General features: G+C 37.8%; 1 protein-coding gene across 6 annotated transcripts in view; it reads left to right on the top strand.

The window, feature by feature from the left end:
- Positions 1-20,079, top strand: part of LOC145318504 (uncharacterized) — a 42,074-nt gene extending 21,995 nt beyond the window's left edge. For 5 of the 6 annotated variants that reach the window (XM_080159790.1, XM_080159792.1, XM_080159789.1 and 2 more), the window contains 9 exons: positions 1,544-1,594; positions 1,986-2,047; positions 2,636-2,698; positions 10,260-10,333; positions 10,703-10,755; positions 11,008-11,061; positions 11,476-11,537; positions 11,815-11,891; positions 19,899-20,079. In XM_080159790.1, coding sequence (XP_080015916.1) covers positions 1,544-1,594; positions 1,986-2,047; positions 2,636-2,698; positions 10,260-10,333; positions 10,703-10,755; positions 11,008-11,061; positions 11,476-11,537; positions 11,815-11,891; positions 19,899-19,955 — 553 coding nt within the window. In that variant the 3' untranslated portion in view covers positions 19,956-20,079. Of the gene's footprint in view, positions 1-1,543; positions 1,595-1,985; positions 2,048-2,635; positions 2,699-10,259; positions 10,334-10,702; positions 10,756-11,007; positions 11,062-11,475; positions 11,538-11,814; positions 11,892-19,479; positions 19,580-19,898 lie in introns of all 6 variants that reach the window. The other variant, XR_013879361.1, reaches the window with a different exon arrangement.
- The last annotated feature ends 749 nt before the right edge of the window (positions 20,080-20,828 follow it).

Here is a 20,828-nt window from a genome sequence, read left to right on the forward strand (position 1 = left end):
GACGTCATAGTCAGACACTTTTACTGTTTTCCAAGTTTTACAATGATTAAATATTCTGAACACTTCCTTATAGTGTCATTAATTTTTAATTATTAAGATGCTGTCTAAAATGGTGCAAAAAATGGGGACAAATTTCAAATTGATTTGACGGGGCTGTTTATTTACGTCACAAGTGAGGGGATAGAAAAGGGAAGGAGGAAAGAAACCCCCTAGAAAAGAGATGGGGGTATGACGTCACACGCCAAAACAATTTGAAATTTGTCCCCATTTTTTGCACCATTTTAGACAGCATCAATTACTAAAATTACTTTGACTGTCTGTCTGTTGGTAATGACATTTTACTGTCACCTTCGTTCTCATATTTATGTGTAGGTCCATCACATTAGACAAAAGGATAGAATTCAAAAGGCAAATATTGCCAATTTTACATCAATCTGAAATACTTTAATTTTTTATAGATTTTTATATATATAATAACATAAGAAAGCTTCACTGTTTTTTGATGCAACTATTCTTAGTTTCTTGGACAAACCCAACATGAACTCAATAAATATTTTAGTATAAAAGTACTCATTGACTCAAATCAAGTCAATTATTTATTTGATATGTTTATTAGTAGCAGGGTCTGCTATTCAGACAATTAATTCCATTTGAAAATAAGGGAAGAGTGTACAGAGAAAATTTTCACATAGAGTTGTTTGTCTGATTCGCATTGCCTTGTCCCTGTGTGAAATAAAGGATTCTTTCCTTAGAATAGAAAAATAAAGAGACCACGATTTAGATTATTTAGATACGTTTCATATGTTAATTTAGTTAGGTTATAATAATCATTAAGTTTAGCTAACAATTGTACATTAACTTTGTTCTAAAAGAATGCTTTAAGGTGTCTGAAAATATTATAAGTCAGTCATTGTTAAATATTATACAATCCTTAAAAGCATAAAGATCACAAAGTAAACTATTCATCACAATTTTTAATAGAAATGTATTGCAATTTAGCTAACAGTGTTTACATTGTAGGTCAGATATCAACAAAAATCAGCTGATTATAAAGCTGGTGTGAAATTGCCGCGTAACTTCAAATGTCGTCTTCTTGTATGGAAATAATATTATGAATTATTATGAACAAATATAACTTTGTTACACCCTGATAAGTAGTAAAAAATATTTACTTTTCTATGTATCAAACGCTATACTTAAGTCTAATTGCTAACAATTCCAACAGAATGGATATAGAATATACATGGAATTGGATATTATCACAGTGGAAAATTGTCGTCTGTTTAGGACAGGTTGCTAACATGGAACTCATTTATTGGTCAGTTCGTTCATCCAGGGAAGTGTTTGGATGGGGAGTATCGTTATTTTAGCCTGCAGCGAGTTTCACTTTAATAGAGAACCTGAAAATCTAGTTTTTTTCTACAAAGCTACTATACAACTTAAATATATATAATAATGGTTTCAGGCTATTTTGTTGCCAATATTCAGATTTTATAAGGCTAGCTAATAGACCGCTAAACTATATTAGTCTATTTTTATTAAGATTGTTACTAGACCTTCTAGCTCAGAGTAGAGGACTTGCTCCACCTATTAGGTAACATTACAAATTAGGCTTTAGATGCCAGAAACTGAACAAAACTTAAATCAGTTTGGGTAGCCCCGAGAGGCTGAAGGCACGGTCAAACTAAACTGTAACTAGTTATACGATTCTTATTTTAACATTTATTGAAAATTGTCTGTAATATGATGCCATACATGATTTTTCAGTATATATGAGAACTGGTTCCAATCCAGCGGATATTTACCGGTTTCGATGCCATACTGGAAAATGTTTTACTGTTAAGAAGTATTATAAGATCCTTCTTGCTGGTATTTTAGCGATATCTTTATTCATAATAAGGGGATAAGAGTTGCTCTAACTTTGTAAGTAAATTATAAGGTAGTTTAACAATTTTAAAATAAAAAAAATAAGTTCCTTATCTTAGGGTAATGGCTCTGATGGACAAGAAGTTTCGTAATGATTGTGCCCCTGTTATAAATTCTTTAGGTAAGAATATACGCTCATATTTCTGTAGTGGAGGCGCCTTGTCAAATTACCAACTTATTATAGGATATTTTTGTCAACGGAGAGGATTGCCTTGTACATTTTTGTGGGCAATCATAAGTTCAAAATTTTGAAATTGTTTCATTGAATTATATGAAAAGTGTATCACGTGTTTCTTATTACTCCTTTAATATTAAACACATTGTGTGTAACTCACTTGGGGCAAGGTCCCTTTCGTGGCAACGCCTCTTAAGAGGCATTTCGTCTTATTTTCACACTAGAATTTGTTTTTTTTCTAGCCCCTGTGGGAGGTTTAACCCAGTAGGGCCAATTGCCTAGCCTTCTATATTAGCATTACACACAGGTTACAGACAAGGTTCAAATGTAGAATATCTTTAACAATAATCATGTTACTTTCCCGTATCATTTTATGAGTCGAATAGTTTAAGTAGAAATCAAGACAAAGACGTAAACAACGTTTCCCTAAAATTGGCTATTTACCTTAATTGGCTACCTACCTTAATGGCTGTTTAGAGCTCATAAGTGACGGACATTCACACGTACATTCTACTACTTTTTTATTATTATTAGAACGAGGAGAGATAGAGAATGGAGAAAGTGATTTGGTGCTCACATTTTCAGAATCACATCTAGGTAACATTTTTAGTAACGAGACTGCTCTATAATTCAAAATGTTCGTCTGTCCGGGGAAACGTGATTTTCTCTGCTTCTATTTAAGATAGAAGGCTGAATTTTCTTTGTGTTCTTTTTTTTTTTACATATTTCCCAATATCTTTGGTGTTTTTGGTCCGATTTTAAAAATTATTGTTGGTATTACTTTTAAAATTAAATTTTCCATTGTTCTGAGCATCCATTACATATATAATTTACTTTGACCATAAGTCCAAAAGTCACTTATAAAGTGTCAGAACTGAATAATCAGAATATAAATGTATAAGAGTTGAAGCAAAATTGTAAGTGTAAATTTGTTGAAAAACTGCTTGATACAGGATAATGTTTATGGACATACTTACATTTTTAGGACTTGATTATAGAGTTGCTTTGCTTGAAACATTATACTTTGTTGTCCCAGGAATAAACATACCAAAAATCAGATCAATCGGAAGATTAGATCACAAAAAAATGTTGTTAAAAAAGTAAAAACATGTTTAAAATGTACGTACGGACATTCTTGTAATGATTATAGAGTTGCTACGCTTTCTAAATCGTACCCTACTATTAAAGGAATCACCATGCAAATGTGGTATGCGGCAGCTCTGGACCATGCAGAAACCAAGACATTATAGTGATGCTACGCACCTAGCTAAATCCTGTTATTCTACAATTATAAAGCCACCTGAAAATATGTCAGATAACGGTACTGATTTCATCTCTCAGTTGTCCTGCAAATGGAGGGAGGGGTGTTACCCCTCCCTCTCCCATCTTAAGCACCGGAACCTTCCCCTTCAACCACCAAGTTATCAGCACCACCTCAACCCTGAGGATAAAGGATCTAAACCTGCCCTCACCTGATAGAATCACCCCCACACAGACTGTTGTTGTCACAAGTAATCATCAAACCTTCCCTCTTTAGTACCCAGACCTACCACTCAACCCCTCTATGCTTATCTACCTATTGTGCTGCTCCATGGGCTATCCTGCCTGCCCCAGACAGGGATAGCCATCTACCTAACCATTGCAATTATCTATGTTTTACTGTATGATTTATCTTTAACTATCTTTATTCCTAATCCATATGTATTTATATTATGGTTAACTGTATTCTTAATTCCCCCCACCCTTTCCAGGGATGGGGAATCATGATTGCCCAAACTGACTATTGTATATGTATTATAATGCTTTTATGGTATGATCATTTATTCCTATCAATGTAGTTATTGTTTGTTGTATATAGCTTTAGTATCCTTTAAACCTTCAATAAAGTGACAACTGAAATAGATGTTGATTCTTGTCTAGTGAATGCTAGAGAAGCGTAGCTTCTCTATAGTAAGGTGTCCACGTCTGTTCACACTGCCGTAGTCTTTATTCGAACTCTGGTGTCTGCCATTTACCCTAGGCGGATACCACAACTTTTGGTGACAGCTGTGTGAGATTACGGCGAACCACAAGTGTAGAGCAGACGCGCATCTGAGGCTAAGGTACTCCCAGCAGTGAAACTGGCAAAACTGACACAAGCAACCTGAATTACCCACCCTGGACAGCAAGTCTAACTCTGCATCCGGCAGTTGTGGAAGTGAAACTTGACGAAGAACCGCGAGAAGCGCCGACATCTAACGGAGAATTGAGCACTCAAAAGGCTGAAACAGGCCTGCGGACCGGCTGAAACAAGCCAAATAAGTGTAAACAGCTAAAAATAGAACAGGGTTAGTAAACAAATCTGTTATGCAATTGTGATAAGGACAAAAATAGAAGCTAGATGTAATATAATAAAGACCCTGATATACAATCAAATCACCTCAAGCCTATAGCACAACAACAATACACCCCTTATTCCAAGGGAAAGGGAGGAGCCCCTCTCCATTGAAGGCAAATACAATCAGGGTGATATAATAGATAAGCCTAGGATTAAGAAGAAAAGGCACTATTACACCAGCACACAGTTACCCCCCCTCCCTCACAGGGGGAACGGACGGAGTTACCCCCGTCCCCTCACGCGCTCCTACCCACACTAGACTAAGTCCGTCTGTAGTGTGGGGCTAGCGACCGGGAACACAAAGCGCCATTCACGGGTAGCGCAACAGAGTGCGGAAAATATCATAAGTTCAACGGACAAAGCGGACCAACGAGAGAGCGAGTTGAGGGACAAGTGCGCGTTTTATCTGTGTGCGCGGATTGACGGTGCGTAAGCGCGCTGCACGGAAAGGAGATTTCACGCACACACACACACACACACACCCACACAGGAGAGGGGCCACTCTATAGCATACAACAGAGATATTTTTTTAGGAGAAAAACTTGCAAGCTCCTCCCTCCCTGTCTACAGTGTGATAAGGAAAACTAAACCAGTTCCTTAAACCCGCTCAGACCCTCAACATCTTCCTAGCCCTGCCAACTCTACTTCAAAACTGAGTGGTTAGTGAAACAAATATATGTATATATATAAATACCCAAGTGACAAATAGTGTTTTTTTTTTTTGTATCATGGGTGCAAGTAAGCGAATACTAACCCCACCATACAACACTGGAAACTGATATGGTAACTGAACGAAAGTACGCCCACCCTGTGGACATAGCCTGACTTGATGCCCCACACTGGGCAGTGGTGGTGTGTACCTGGACCATCGACCTCATAGTTGTGAACTTTATACAGAGGAAGCGTGATTTTTTTTGGAGCAAGGAGGAAAGCTAGCTAGCTCTGGGGATATTCTTATACACGTATATATATATATGGGAGTGTAGCCATATATATATATATATAGTTAGCCTACCTATCCATATATCTACCAGCGGATACGCTCCTAGAGACATCTGTGGATACCTAACATATTCCTTTTACCTTTAAGCTAAGATCCGCTGGTTATCACAGAAATCAAGAGCTATACTGGAAAGGAGAACAACTCAGGCTCAACAGTTAAACAAGACGCTGGCACCAACAGACCAACCCCCTGCTACTTATCATGGGGACGCGCCAGCCACAGAAACTCTTGAGCCAGGAGGACCGAGCCTACGGCTACGTGGACTACCACCCTAATTACACAGCTATAGTATTTATATTAGGGGTGAGCCGGCTCGAACCTCCTTGCGGCGCGGCTACTCTACTCTGCTCCTACATCTACAAGATAAGAACTTGGCAGCCCCTAGCCCGACGTGCGGAAATAGAAGACATTCATGATTGGGCATTAACTGTGTGCCTAGGCCTGCTGCTGACACTGTGGTGGACAGAAGTCTTCATTTGGACCAGAACCACCAACATCTGTACCCCACCACTCTCTGCTTCTTCATACACGATACTGCTTCTGTTATTACTCTGGCCTACTGTGTTGAGTACAGTGAACATCAAACACATGCCAGGTCACAGACCCCTGGTCCCTGAGATGCCCTTGTCTGGAAGGGTGACTGAATGTCCGCTGCACCGCTCCTGTTCAGTTGGTGCTCAACGCACGAGAAATAGCAATACTGGACTGGGGATTGCTGAACCTGTAGGTGTCCTCCTGGGGGTGTTGAACGATGCAACTGAGCCTAATGAGAAGGTGACAAGCTTCAGAGACTTAGTGGCCAGCCCCAAGATGGACACTACTACCAGAACTGAGACTTCAAGGGGGCCCAGCCCTAGGGCCAGTACCACCTGTTTCTGGGGTGGAAAGGTCCTCCCTGGCACTGGCCTCACCAATCTGGAGGATGGGGAGCTGTCCCAGGGGAATAGGCTCTTCACCCAGATGCCCGACGCGTACCTGGGGGTGGGGGAGCCGCCACCCAAGCCTCCCTGGGAGCCCCCAGGCATGGAACGACTGGGGACCGGCCTAAGGATGGGGACTGGTGACCTGCTGCAGTGGAAGACTTTACCCAGCACGGAGGGAGCAGGGTTGACCAGCAGCAGTGAGGCAGTCCCCCCACACTCCAAGACCAGATGCCGCTACTCTGTTGAACCACTGCACATGTCCCAGCCAAGTTCCCCCATGCTGCTGAAGATGGAGGCCCACCAGGATGCAGAGCTCCAACTAGGGAAGTCAATAAGAAGGCCACCCCTTGCCAAAACCAGAACCACCGCAGGGGCTCCCCACCAGCAGCTGACGGAGCCTGGCAGGGACGCAATACCAGCTGGCAACTCTGGCCCAACTCAGGTGGCTACCAACAGTCTGCTGACAGTCCGGAATACAGTTCAGGCTACCATCAGTATGGCATCTTCTGGGCCTTGCTGGTCCACCTGTGGGTACCTGTCCACACACTGGCCACAGGTACCCCCCAGAGATCATAGCCCCCTTTCCGACTGGCACCATCAACGGCCTTTGCTACCAACCACCTGGCATACCCAGAGGCAGGATCCCTCATGTGGAGAAGCACCTGCAGAAGCTAAGGCCGAGGCTGGCCTCGCCACCCAGGGGAGGAGAGCCGCTGTTGGATGGAAGGAACCTGTGTGTATGGGGAGGAGGCTGAATGTAACCAAGGAGCCACCACAAGCAGCCCAGCACCGCCTGACCCCTAGTAGGGGAGACCCTGTTTGTCAGCTGGTGCCCCAACTGGAGGAGGAGAGACCTGGCAGGTTGATACACCCTGGGGAAGCCGGCCTGATGGGACCCAGCTGGACGAAGGGGCGCTGCCGCTTCAACGGCCACACAGCCGCCAAGTGTAGAACCGGTTGGGACCGGGCAATGAAGAAACACCAGGCCGCCCAACAACCTGCATGCAACCAGTCTGCCACCCAGGTCCACCTGGAGGGAGATGCCCAGCCGTCACCCCAACTAGCTGCCGCCGCTGGGGCCGCGGCTACCCAGGAGTCTGTGTCTCAGATTGGGACCATGGTGGCCAGGATCAACGTGCTGGGAGGAGCGGCTGAACCCAACCGGGTTGGCCTGGACCTCAGCCGCAACCACAGGGGACCGGTGTCCGTAACCCCTGTCACCCCCAGCAAGAGCCGAGGGGCGCTACCCAGCGCCACCGGGACGGTGTACGAGGAGGCCCTGGCGGCCGCCGAGTGGGAGAGGCAAGAGGCGCTAGCCAGCGAGTCTGAGTCGATGTATGGAACGCCAACCGGCGTCGCCACCTGGAAGGAACGAGAGGTGCTTCCCTGCACCACCAAGCTGATGTCTGGGGCGACAACCGTCGCCGCCACCTGTGAAGACTGGGGGGTGCTATCCAGCGCCCCACGCTGGTGCCTGGGGCGACAACCGTCGCCGCCACCGAGAGACCTGGACCCCTGTGAAGACTGGGGGGTGCTATCCAGCGCCCCCACACTGGTGCCTGGGGCGACAACCGTCGCCGCCACCGAGATACCTGGACCCCGGAATGAGCCCGCAGCCCCAGAGGAAGGGGTGACACCCGTCACCCCCAGCCAGCCAGAGCCCCCAGCCAGCAGGGAGAGTCCAGCTGTCCCTCACCCTCAACTGCATCCAGCTGTCTACCTCCCTCAACCAAGCCAGGGTAATTGTATTGCACTGGTGTACCAGGAAGTTTGGGCTGGGCCAAACTTGCCTGCGCCCCCTGCATCTGCCCCAGGAGCCAGGGTATCAGCCATTACCAGCCAAACTGAAGAAGCTTTGACCGCTGCCTGGGGAGTAACACAACTAGATGCGCCAAGTGCCGAGCCTAACCATAGAAGTAGAGGATCCCCAACAATTATGTCTACCCAAGATGGAGACAATGTGCCTGGACCCCTTCAGGCTAGGGGAGGAAATCCGGAGCCTTGTGCCTCCAGTCCACCAGCAGCAGTGTCCGTGGATGGGCCTGTCTCCCAGCCAACTAGAGCGGAGCCACCCTTGCAGATCCAAGACAGCCTCCGGCATAAAGGATGGACTGTTACCTTTCCCTACCCCGCAGGTCGGACTGCCATGCACCACCCTGCCAATGTCCAGAATGAGCCTGAAGGAGGCAACGCTCCTACAGTATGGCAACCACCACCTGCCCGCGTTGACAGAGACCCTGGAAGCCGAATGAACCTGACCAGCCCCGAGGGCGAAGAAACTGCGCCTGCATCCAGTAGCCAGCCTGCCAGCAGCAAGGTGACCAACACGATGGAGACCACCAGCCCAGTGGAGAAACCTGAAGAGGTGTATACCAGGCGGCTGTTGGTCCAAGCCCCCTCATGTGCTGTGCCACCCCTGGAGGTTGCCAGGGTGGCCTCAGAGGTACACATCCAACGGCCAGAATATCCAACAGGACCAGCTACTCCAGCAGATATAGCCGATTCCGTTAGACCTGGGGAGGGCTGGAGTCCACCACCGTCCAGCAACTGGTATTCTGGCGGACCCATTCCACAAGGACAACAAACTGAAGGCCGCAACCACTGTCGGAAGTCTGGCGGTGCAGACAACCCCTCCAGCCTTCCGAGGGGAGAGTTGTGGTATGCGGCAGCTCTGGACCATGCAGAAACCAAGACATTATAGTGATGCTACGCACCTAGCTAAATCCTGTTATTCTACAATTATAAAGCCACCTGAAAATATGTCAGATAACGGTACTGATTTCATCTCTCAGTTGTCCTGCAAATGGAGGGAGGGGTGTTACCCCTCCCTCTCCCATCTTAAGCACCGGAACCTTCCCCTTCAACCACCAAGTTATCAGCACCACCTCAACCCTGAGGATAAAGGATCTAAACCTGCCCTCACCTGATAGAATCACCCCCACACAGACTGTTGTTGTCACAAGTAATCATCAAACCTTCCCTCTTTAGTACCCAGACCTACCACTCAACCCCTCTATGCTTATCTACCTATTGTGTTGCTCCATGGGCTATCCTGCCTGCCCCAGACAGGGATAGCCATCTACCTAACCATTGCAATTATCTATGTTTTACTGTATGATTTATCTTTAACTATCTTTATTCCTAATCCATATGTATTTATATTATGGTTAACTGTATTCTTAATTCCCCCCACCCTTTCCAGGGATGGGGAATCATGATTGCCCAAACTGACTATTGTATATGTATTATAATGCTTTTATGGTATGATCATTTATTCCTATCCATGTAGTTATTGTTTGTTGTATATAGCTTTAGTATCCTTTAAACCTTCAATAAAGTGACAACTGAAATAGATGTTGATTCTTGTCTAGTGAATGCTAGAGAAGCGTAGCTTCTCTATAGTAAGGTGTCCACGTCTGTTCACACTGCCGTAGTCTTTATTCGAACTCTGGTGTCTGCCATTTACCCTAGGCGGATACCACACAAATTTTGAAATCGATAGGAAAATTCTAATATGCCTAAATTAACTATACAAGCTATCCGTTTGTGACGGACGTACGGACCGACCCTAATTATAGAAAAGCTTCGCTTTTAATAACACTACAATATAGAATGGTTTCTTGATTTTCTCTCCAATAAACATATTCTTGTTTTTAACAATTACTCTTTAAATCTCCTAGTCCGTATTCTTATCCATAACATCAACTTTATCAATAGCAAGCGAAGAGAAAACAACAAGACTCCATTGTTATATATAAAAAAGTAAAGTGCATTTTACTGCATAATTATTAGTAATCTGCTTGAAAGAAATCAAAAGGGCGATATAAAATCACTTTAATTATTTCATCTTTTTAGCTGCAACTGTTTTGAGCAAGATTAGCGCTCTCCATTCTCTGTATACTGTGCAAATTACTCCTAGGACTGATAAGGTATATAGATAGATAGATACATAGTTAGATATATAAATAGATAGATAGACAGACAGACAGGTAGCAAGATTATAGCTCTCCACTCCGTCTATACTGTTCAAATTACTTCTAGGACTGATAAGGTATATAGATAGATAGATACATAGTTAGATAGATAGATAGACAGACAGACAGACAGGTAGCAAGATTATAGCTCTCCACTCCCTCTATACTGTTCAAATTACTCCTAGGGCTGATAAGGTATATAGATAGATAGATACATAGTTAGATAGATAAATAAAAGCCCCTTTATAAAAGATACAGAAATATGCATAGAGGGGTTTTTAATTGAAGTTATGTCTTTGAAGTCATTAGAATATATCATTTTAGGATTCTGTAGAAGTTATCATATTCAATCACGACGACCATGATCAATTGTTTAAGTAAGTTTCTTTTTTTTATTTACAAAAAGTGAACATAGGGGGGGGGGGGGTGTTTGTATGAGCACTATAATCCCATCCCAAAAGAAATTAAATTTGAAGTGTTATTCCCCTTCACCATTGGAAAAAGCCATCATTATATCTAAAAGATATAAATATTTTTTATAAATCTTATTTAAAACGTTTATAGAAAATGTTAATTTTATTGTTTAATTTAAATTAAGAATGTTAAATTATCTATTTTTTTTTATTTAGTTCCTTCAATTATTTCCGAAAACCCGGATCCAAAATGGCCGAAGAAGTTCCCAGGTAAAGTATTTCTTCAAATCACGCAACCTTTTCAAGATAAATTTAGAACCCGTCTTTTTTCTGGATATTTTAAGCATTGTTTTACTCTTCTTATTTACTTGTGGCAATACCAATAAAGGTTTCTAGGGGAGGGGGGGGGGGGGGGGGTGGTAATTCAACCCTCATTTTTAAATCTTAGCTTCAAAAAGTAAAAAAAAGGAAGATTTTTTCCAAGGACGACTTGTTACAAATCTTCCATGGACCGCTACGAAGCTTTCTATAAAGGAACACCATTTTAGTCCAGGCGGTTGGATATATCTCAAGCTATATTTATCCTATATTATTTTGTTATGGTTTAGAACTACATCATAATTTTAAACAAAATAACAGAAAATTTTCATAAATTTTTAGAATTTAAATAAAATATTTTTGTAGGAAAACTTTCGTGTTCCATGGAGTGGATGCTGATCAGACCTATACTATAAAAGTATCTTTAGGTAAATATCATTTTTGTAGGTTTTATTCAAAGTTAATAGTAATAAATTGAAAATAAAGAGGGTGAGATTTTAATTCATTTGCATATTAGTATTACTTTAGGTCAGGTTAGGTTAGGTTATATTGGGTAAGGGTCAACCTAGAAAATATCATAAAACATTTGAAAAATTACCTGAAATATACTGGACAAATTATTATTAGATAAAATGCTATTAAGCTTAGCTTTAATAAATATTGTAATCATTGTTATAACTACTTTATGATTGATGTATATCTCAGTTCTGAATGGAAAAGCTATAGCAACCACGCAGAGAAAATTAAAAGCCATCCTACCGGATACTGACGCGCTACAGCAGGTGTGATTAGTTATTTTATCGCATCATATTATAGACAGCTTTCCGCAGATATTAAAATAAAAGATAAAAACTAGGGATCTACTGCAGTTCACGGTAAAATATTGCTGGTAACGAATATTTCCAAAAATCTATTAATTCAAAAGGCTGCTAGCTACCAAACGGCTGAACGTACAGATCATGCCCGCACACTTTTTTAAGCGGCATAAGAAGGCCTACAAGTAATCTGGAATAGCCATAAATCAATAATGCATAATTATCTCGCAGTGCAGAGAAATGCGCGAAAAAGACCTGTTTCACGCGTTTTTTCTTCAGTGAAGCTTTCCCTGTGCATCATTGGATCTTTGCTATTCCATATTATTTGTAGGCCTTCTTATTCCGCTTAAAATGGTGTGCGGGTATGATCTGTATGTTCAGCCGTTTGGCAGCTAGCAGCCTTTAAAATTCATAGGTTTTTGGAAATATTCGTTACCAGCAATATTTTACCGTGAACTGCAGTAGATCCAAAACTAGTTTTAATAAAACTGGTAGGTATCTGTTGTAAGTTTTTTATATTTTTTTGTCTTTGTGGGAAAATGTCTGTAATACGATGCTATACATGATTTTACTTCTACGGCTGAGAACCGGTTCTAATCCAGCGGATATGAATCGGTTTCCAAGCCACACTAGAAAAAAATCCAGGTGAAATATAATGACCCTGAATTAAGAACACACTCAAAGAAAGTTAAAGAAAAAATCCAAATACATTTTGGGTGTTGGTCATTAATCTTTTTTAAAAATCCTACTTCTTTTTTTTATCTCAACAGAAAATAATTTTTAAAATGACAAATGCCATTGAAAATATATTTCTTTTATCTAAAGTTTTTTTTTACCAAGACAATTATTTTAATTATTCTGTTTATTCCATGAAATTAATAAAAAGTATACCATATACAGGGCGACCACTGCATACTATATATACTATTTATACTATATAGGATGAATGTGGATACTATATCATACTATATGACAAAAATTTACTATATATACTATATAATATTACCTTTTTTTGACCAAAATTTACTATATATACTATATGATATTACATTTATATAACAAAAAACGAATATTGTCAGTTTTGTGACAACGCCTCTTAAGGTGCGTTTTGTCTTATATCTCACTGTAGGTTTTTCCTATTTCTAGCCCCTGCGGGGCAATCATTAACCTTTATCTAACCTAACCTTCAATAACTTATCAAAAGTTAACTGTGATAGTACAAAAATACATAAAGCTCTACAGGTAAAAGATTAAAATTTCTTATTTGAATAGTTAGAGTTCAGAATATGCATCTATTTAGATGATATTAAAATATCTGAAGGACAAATTAAAATCGGCCATCAAGTTAAGGTCCTGTAGGTCTCCAAGTCTTCTCTGGACAGAGTCCACATGGAGGTCTGCAGCACCTGAACCTGGAGAGCAATTGTATTTTTTCTTCAGATATGTAAAATTGTAAATAACATCTAAAAAGATGTTTATAAGAAATTTTGATTTTTACCTTACCAGAGTCCACTTGGAAGTCTGCAGCACCTTAACCTGAAGCTCAATTGTCATTTTTTCTTTAAATACATAAATAACATCTAAAACTAAGCCTATGTTGTTTAATAAACTTACCTTTAACTTCATAAATAAAAAATTTTGATTTTATACCTGTCCAGAGTCTACCTGGAGGGCAAGAACATCCAAGGTGGGGGAATAAAGTGGTGATTACCCCCCCACCCCCCAAACGAATTTGGGGGTGCTGGCACCCCCAAAATTTTTTCCATCTTATTCCCCCACATATAAAAATTACCCAGAATGAATAATCCCTAAAAAGTTCTGGCGCGCTTCGCGCGCTTTTTTACTTCCACTTTCAAAATTTTTTACCACTGCCCAAAATCAAAAGACTGTTCCACCAGATAAAAACTGTTCTTAATCATGATAAAAATTAAAAACACGTGTTATAGTTTGCAATGGCCCTTTAATTAAACAATGCACTGGGTGTGTCCTATCAATGCCTTTTTAAAGAAGTAACATTTTCCCAATTATGAAAAAAATGTTTAAATCAAAAATGATTGTCTACCTTCCATAAAATAGATCAATCAAACATTTCAATAATTATCAAAATATCAAATACCCTCTTCAAAACTAGTTAAAAAACCTTACCAGGACATATTTGAAGCTACACTTTAAAGGAGAATCATATTGGTTCATCAGTTAGCAACGCTTGTGGGTTGATTATTTTGTTTTCATGTATAGGAATGAAATTGTTTTTAGTACTTTATTATTAGTTAGGTACTTATTTACATTATTAAATTATCCCCCCCCCCCCCAAAAAAAAAAAAATAAACTTGGACGCCTCTGTTGGAGGCCAATTTTTTTCCTTCAAATATATAAATAACATCCAAATATATGCTCATTTTTTAACAAATAAACCATAAACTGCTCAAATAAGAAGTTTGATTTTTACCTGTACAGAGTCCACCTGCGGGTTTGTAGCACATGAACCTGTAGGCTAAATGTCATTTTTTTCTTCAAATATTTAAAAAAAATACCCAAAAAGATGCATAATTTGTTTAAAAAATTGACCTCTAACTCTTGAAACAAGAAATTTGAATTTTACCTGTCCAGAGTGGACCTGGAGGCCTGCAGAATCAGAACTTGAATGTCGATTTTAATTTTTCTTCATTAATGTTAATAACATCCAAAAAGATGCATTTTCTGCTTTATAAGTTGACCTCTTACTCTTCAAATAAAAAAATTATTTATAACCTGTCCAGAGTGGACCTGGAGGCCTTCAAGACCAGAACTTGGAGGCCTATTTAAATTTTTTCTTCAGATATGTTAATAACATCCAAAAAGATGATTATTCTGTTTTATAAGTTGATCTCTAACTCTTCAAACAGAAATTTGAATTTTTTTTACTTGTCTAGAAACCACCTTCCAGCTAGCCTGCAGCACCTGAACCTGGAGACCTATCCAAAAATGATTAAATATACGTGAAATACTACCCAAAAGTAAACTTTTATCCCATATAACCTATAGTCTCACATTAATACCTAGCCTAATAATCACAGAGTAAGCGAAAGTGGCAAAACTCCCCCCCCCCCCTTATATGTTAAATTGCTTTAATAACAACTTTGCTTTGAGTTATTATTGATGATGTATATACTATGTATTACTAAATAATTCAAAGTACGATACTATATCATACTATATGAGTAAAAAAAATATACTATATATACTATATGAATAAAAAAAATATACTATAAAAATACTATATTTTTTTGGTTTTGGAGTGGTCGCCCTGCATATATTTTCAAGCAATTTTGATTTTTAAATTTTAAAAAGTGCATTAGAATACACTTTTTGTTATTTTTTTTTATGCTGCGCCCAAAATGCAATATGATTTAATTTTTTTTTCAAGACTTTTAGCTTTCTAGCCCAAAAGGCTACAATAAATTATGTATACTCAATAAGCAGGTCAAATTTGGAACTTTTTTATATTTGGTTGAAACAAAAATCCATAAATTTAATTGTTAATAAGATTTACTTTGTCCTAATTTGACCAAAATTTCTACTTTTTATGATTTCGAATTGAAAAAGAAATTAGTTTTAAATAACAAGGAAAGTTAAATTTAATTTTGAACATAATTTCTTGTTTTGTTTTCATTTTCTTTATGATTTACTTTTATCTTTATGTGTTTGACGTATTTAGAATTAATGAAAAACTATTGAAAAACATAGATGATGATATTAGTATAATTTTACCTAATTATTTTTCACTGGATCTTAATATTTTTGAAAATGTTGTTCATCCATATTTGAATCTTTTTAAGGACCATATTCAATTGTAAGTTATTTAATTTAAAACAAGGATGACAACATCCATAAGTAGCGAAGCTCAAAAATTATGATTGTATATCAGGAAAAAAAATTATAAAGCAGTGTCATATAATAGATATTAATATTGGTAAAATAGGGAAATCATCACACCTTTAAAATCACGCATGAAAGTTAATCATGAAAACTTAAAAATCTAGAAATCGATCTAGCACCGCAATTAATAGACAAATCTTAATGAAACTTGATGAAAAAATGTGGAACATGAGCATACTCAATCCCTGATAATCTCAACCGTCAATCCTGAATAGGAATTGAGAAAACCACGAAAACCTAAAAAATCTAGGAATCGATCTAGCACCCCAGTTAATAAAAAAATATTAATAAAACTTGGTGAAAATGTGTAGAATATAAAATTAATTAATCCCTGAAAATTTCATCCCTTCATCTTGAAAAGGAGTTGAGAAAATCACGAAAACGTAAAAATCTAGGAATCGATCTAGCACCCCAAATAACAAACAGATGGACAAAACATTGTATATTTTAGATGGACATATATAGTAAGAATCTTCACAAAAAATTCCAGCTATCTATCTTGAATAGGAGCCGAGAAATTCACGTTTCCCCCAATTCATTAATTACGGACAGACGGACGGACATTGTGAATTATAGAGTAGCTTCGCTACTAAAAATTAAATATCTTTTATATAAAAGTAAATATATTTTAAAAGCACATATTTATTTTAGTTTTACAAATTGTAAAAATAAAAATAAACAAGAATGACAACATCCACACTTAATTTGTTCCTTATCACTAACAAAAAAATCAATATTTTGCTTTCATAATTATCAGGGCTCGGCATTTGCAGCGGATAAATTATATATAAGAACTTCTACGTTTGCAGCTAAACAAAAAAAGCAATAACAAGCTAATGCAGCTATGAATGCCTAAAATGGCAGTCTGCCTAATTGTACATAATAAGCTTATTTGGTGGCTTACTTTAACTTCCCTAAAAAAATAGCAAATTTTAAAGCTGATAGGTGTAACTTTTTTTGATGTTGTCATTCTTGTTTACAGAATAATTTTTTTCTAAAAAATCGAATTCTTGATAAATAGTAAATAAATATTATAAAAGGATAAGTATTTTTAAACAGAAAGATTTATGCAATATGCATAATTGCATATTTTAATTAAAATTTACAATTGAATAAAAAGTCATCACAATGTGCTTCTAGATGTATAAAGTTAAAACTAGTTGCCCAAAGCTTTATAACTTTAACTATTGTAATTCTTGGGTTTCAAATATTAATCTGTTAAGAGAAAAAATAGCTCGTCTTGTTATATTAGAATCATATATTCTCTGTTTTTGTAATTCTTTTTAAATAATATACAACTCTTTTCTTTTATAAATGCAGCTCAAAATATGTATTGTATTGTAATCTGCTGGGTTTTTTTTTACTTTATCGAATAGCGACAAATTTTAATAGATTTCGAAGCCATACTGAAAATAAAACTAAAGCTTGGCCAAAAGCACATTGTGAAAGTTTTCTACTTTTTTTTTGCCTATTCCACTTAAAATAACTTGTCTCTTTAATCTTATAATTGTGTGTATTCCCTTCTGAATACGTATCATACATTATCATTCCATCAGAACTGCAAATGATTACATAAAATCTGTATCTTCCAGGGAAGGGAGCAGACATTGGACTGTAAATTATCAGGAAGTATGGGAGGGGACAATGGGCAATTAATTCAATATAAGAGTTTTTGCTGAAAAGCAATGAAAACGAGATTTATCCAAAAAATTTGACAAAAATTGTAAGGGGATCATGGTAATATAATTTAGAACAAAATTAGTTCTAAGAAAAAAATCATTCATTTGAAAATTAAATTACCAATACATCACAATGTAGTAAACATTCTGTAATTAATCACTAGAAAAATCGTGTTTAGAACTTCGTCAACCCTTCTCATATATTTTTAACTGCAACCTAAATTCAAGGAGTTCTTAGATTGTGTAATACATAAATATCACAATAGAGTTTCTATATATGAAATGACATTTTCTTGGGAAAAAATATTTGTTAAAACCAGCCATCTTTTCTGTCTGTTATATTCAAAACTAACTCAGCTAGTTAGCGGGGCATTGATGCGCTAGTACCCAAAGTCAGTCAGAACCTGCTGAATTCGTGCACATTCCCTTTAAGCCAGTCCCCAAAGTCTGAGACTCTTAAAAATTGAATATTCGATCCATTGTCCCCTCCCTTACTCCCTGGTAAATTATACTGTTTCCTTAAGTTAAATAGATATGTTTTCTTTTTCTTCAGTTTAAAAACTTTAGGTAATTTTTTTAAATCTTGATTGGGTTGTTCCAACTATAAGTGTCCAAACTATTCCACCAATAGTTTTAATCTACAAAACTTAAGAACTTTCTAAAACTATCTTTTATATTTTTTAATGATATAAACGCTGCTATGTTAGCGATCTTAAGCGAAAAGACAATCGAGTTGAAATGTTTGAACACTTGAGTTAAAGAACCAGCTAATCATAATTCCATATCCTTCTACTAAAGTAACAGGATGTTTGTGTGTCTGTACCGAAGGATCTCGCTAACCGCTGAACCGATCGGGTTCTCCTTCACAGGGTAGCTTCTCAGGTCCCGGGAGGTTTTTTAACTATTTTCTTGGGGGCTGGGTACCCCCAACCCCCCAAAAAATGAAAAATCCCCCCCCCCCGAAAAAATTTATTTTTTTTGCATTTTTTAAATTAAATTAAAATTTTTTTTACTTTTTCTTTTAAAATCTAAAATAAGAAATTGGGTTATTAAATTCGACTCTCACCTCCTAAAATGCCTCTAGGGGGCGTAGCCGCTAGTAATACATAAAGTATCAAGCCTACGAATCAGAAAACATGATTATAAATATTTGGGTACTGGTTTAACTAACAGGCCAATGTCCCCTCCCTTCCTGGCTGATGTGATGAGAGATGTGGAAGGGAATGCACACAGGGAGTAAGGGAGGGGACAATGAGCAATTAATTCAATTTGAGAGTTTTTGAAGAAAGGCCATGAAAACCAGAATAATCCCGTAAATATGGTGGAAATTGTAAAGTGATTGTTGATTAAATCTAGAAAACCATAAACTAAGAAAAAAGTTCTAAGAAAAAAAGCAATCATTTGAAAATAAGATTACCAGTATTACAGACTGACATAACCATTCTGTAATTAATTACTAGAAATATCTCCCTGGATCTCTTCAGATGACAGGGAAAGAGAAAAGAGATTTGGGGGCAAGTGATGTGAACGCGGAAAAAAGGGGCAGGCAGGCGTGTAGCTGGATGGGCAAGTATATGACCTGCACTCCTTCCTGCCCCTTTTTATCCTGTTTATTTCCCCCACCTCCCTTCTCCATTTCCCTTTCTCGTCTACTTTTAAAAAGGAGGTGGGGATGAACGGAGTGAAATATAGTATGGGAGGGGGGCCGTGTATTTATATTTGAACTACTCTCTGTCTGCAAAACTATATATATTCAAAACTAACATCATAGCGAGTAACGGCATTTCTTGCGCAAGCCCCCAAACTCAGTCAGAAACTACTAAATTCTTGCACATTCCCTTTAAGCCAGTCCCCAAAGTCTGAGACTCCTAAAGATTGAATATTCGATCCATTGTCCCCTCCCTTACTCCCTAGAATACAGACCTGTATCAAATAAATGTTGTAATTGTTTTGTGTAGGATAAGAGATCTGTAAAGAGCTACCACTAAACAGAGAACCACAGAGTATCCCCACATACACACACACACTAAAGAGTAGCTGCACTCCAATCACTGCCATGTATAGTTTGAATTCAGTAATTTTTATTTTATTTATTTATTATTTACACTTCAGCATGCCTTTCTTTAATTATATTATTATTTATAATTTCTATTATGTTTTTTTTGTGGACAGTTGATATGCATATTAAAAGTTATATATGTTATTAATTCCTTTTTTGTTGGCCCTGAGGATCAGCAACCTAAAGTTATTTTCTAATTTATTTTTAGCTTTTAAATCTGAAATACCCAATAAATATTTATTGTTCTACTTTGCTATAACTCCTAACCTCTTGTTTATTCTTGATCTAAAATATTAATATTTTTTTTTCTTTTTTTAGGCTGCTATAGTGCTAAACCAGTCACAAATTATGACAGAGAGGCTTGCTGCTATGTAATATGATTGTCCTTGTTTCAATGAGAATTATGCTTCTTTGTAAGAAAATTTTATTTTGATTTTGGTATAAGTGTATCGTAGAAAAGTAATATTCTTTTTCTTGTTATCAACTTAAGTTGGAAAAATACCTATGAAAAATTTATTAAGGCCCGTGCACAAATTTCTGAATAAGTTATGCGTGAAGCGCATCGAAAATTTTGAAACTCCACGAAGCTTTTTATAGTGTTTATAAAAATGATGCCATACAGGCCTACCATTGGTCAATTAAAATGTCTACCATCCTGCCATTGGTAATTTAGTCTGTGTATTAGCCAATCATTGGTCATGAACCCAGTAATAGTGTCGGACTGATTATGACGTAAAAAAAAATTAGCCAATGAGAGGCCATTAATGACCAATGGTAAAATTTATAGTGGCCTCTCATTGGCTAATTATTTTTTATGTCATAATCAGTCCGACACTTTTACTGGGGTCATTGGTCATTTGTATTTTTTATAGGCACTATAAAGAGCCTCTTATGGAGCCTTTCCCTAAGATTTTAAATTAAAGGGGAGGTGGTGCCCTTTTTAAAATTTTGACACTTGCACGCCCCTAAATCCAAATCTCCCAAAATATATAACATATAAACAATGATGAATATACTATATTGTGATTCCAGTTAGAAAAATGATTATTTTTTATAAGAAATGAATTAAAGTCACGAAACCTTCATAATAGAAGATTGATTTGAAACAACTATTAATGTATTCAAAATTTCATAGATCTAATTTCAAATATTGTGATATAATTAATTTTATTTAGTTATAAATTGTTTTCTTTTAATCTATGTTGTAAAAATAGTACAAATACAATGTTTACCGGTGACCAAAAAATA

This window comes from Acartia tonsa, chromosome 5, assembly GCF_053477335.1.
Source record: "Acartia tonsa isolate MP-2025a chromosome 5, ASM5347733v1, whole genome shotgun sequence".
Classification (NCBI taxonomy): Eukaryota; Metazoa; Arthropoda; class Copepoda; order Calanoida; family Acartiidae; genus Acartia; species Acartia tonsa.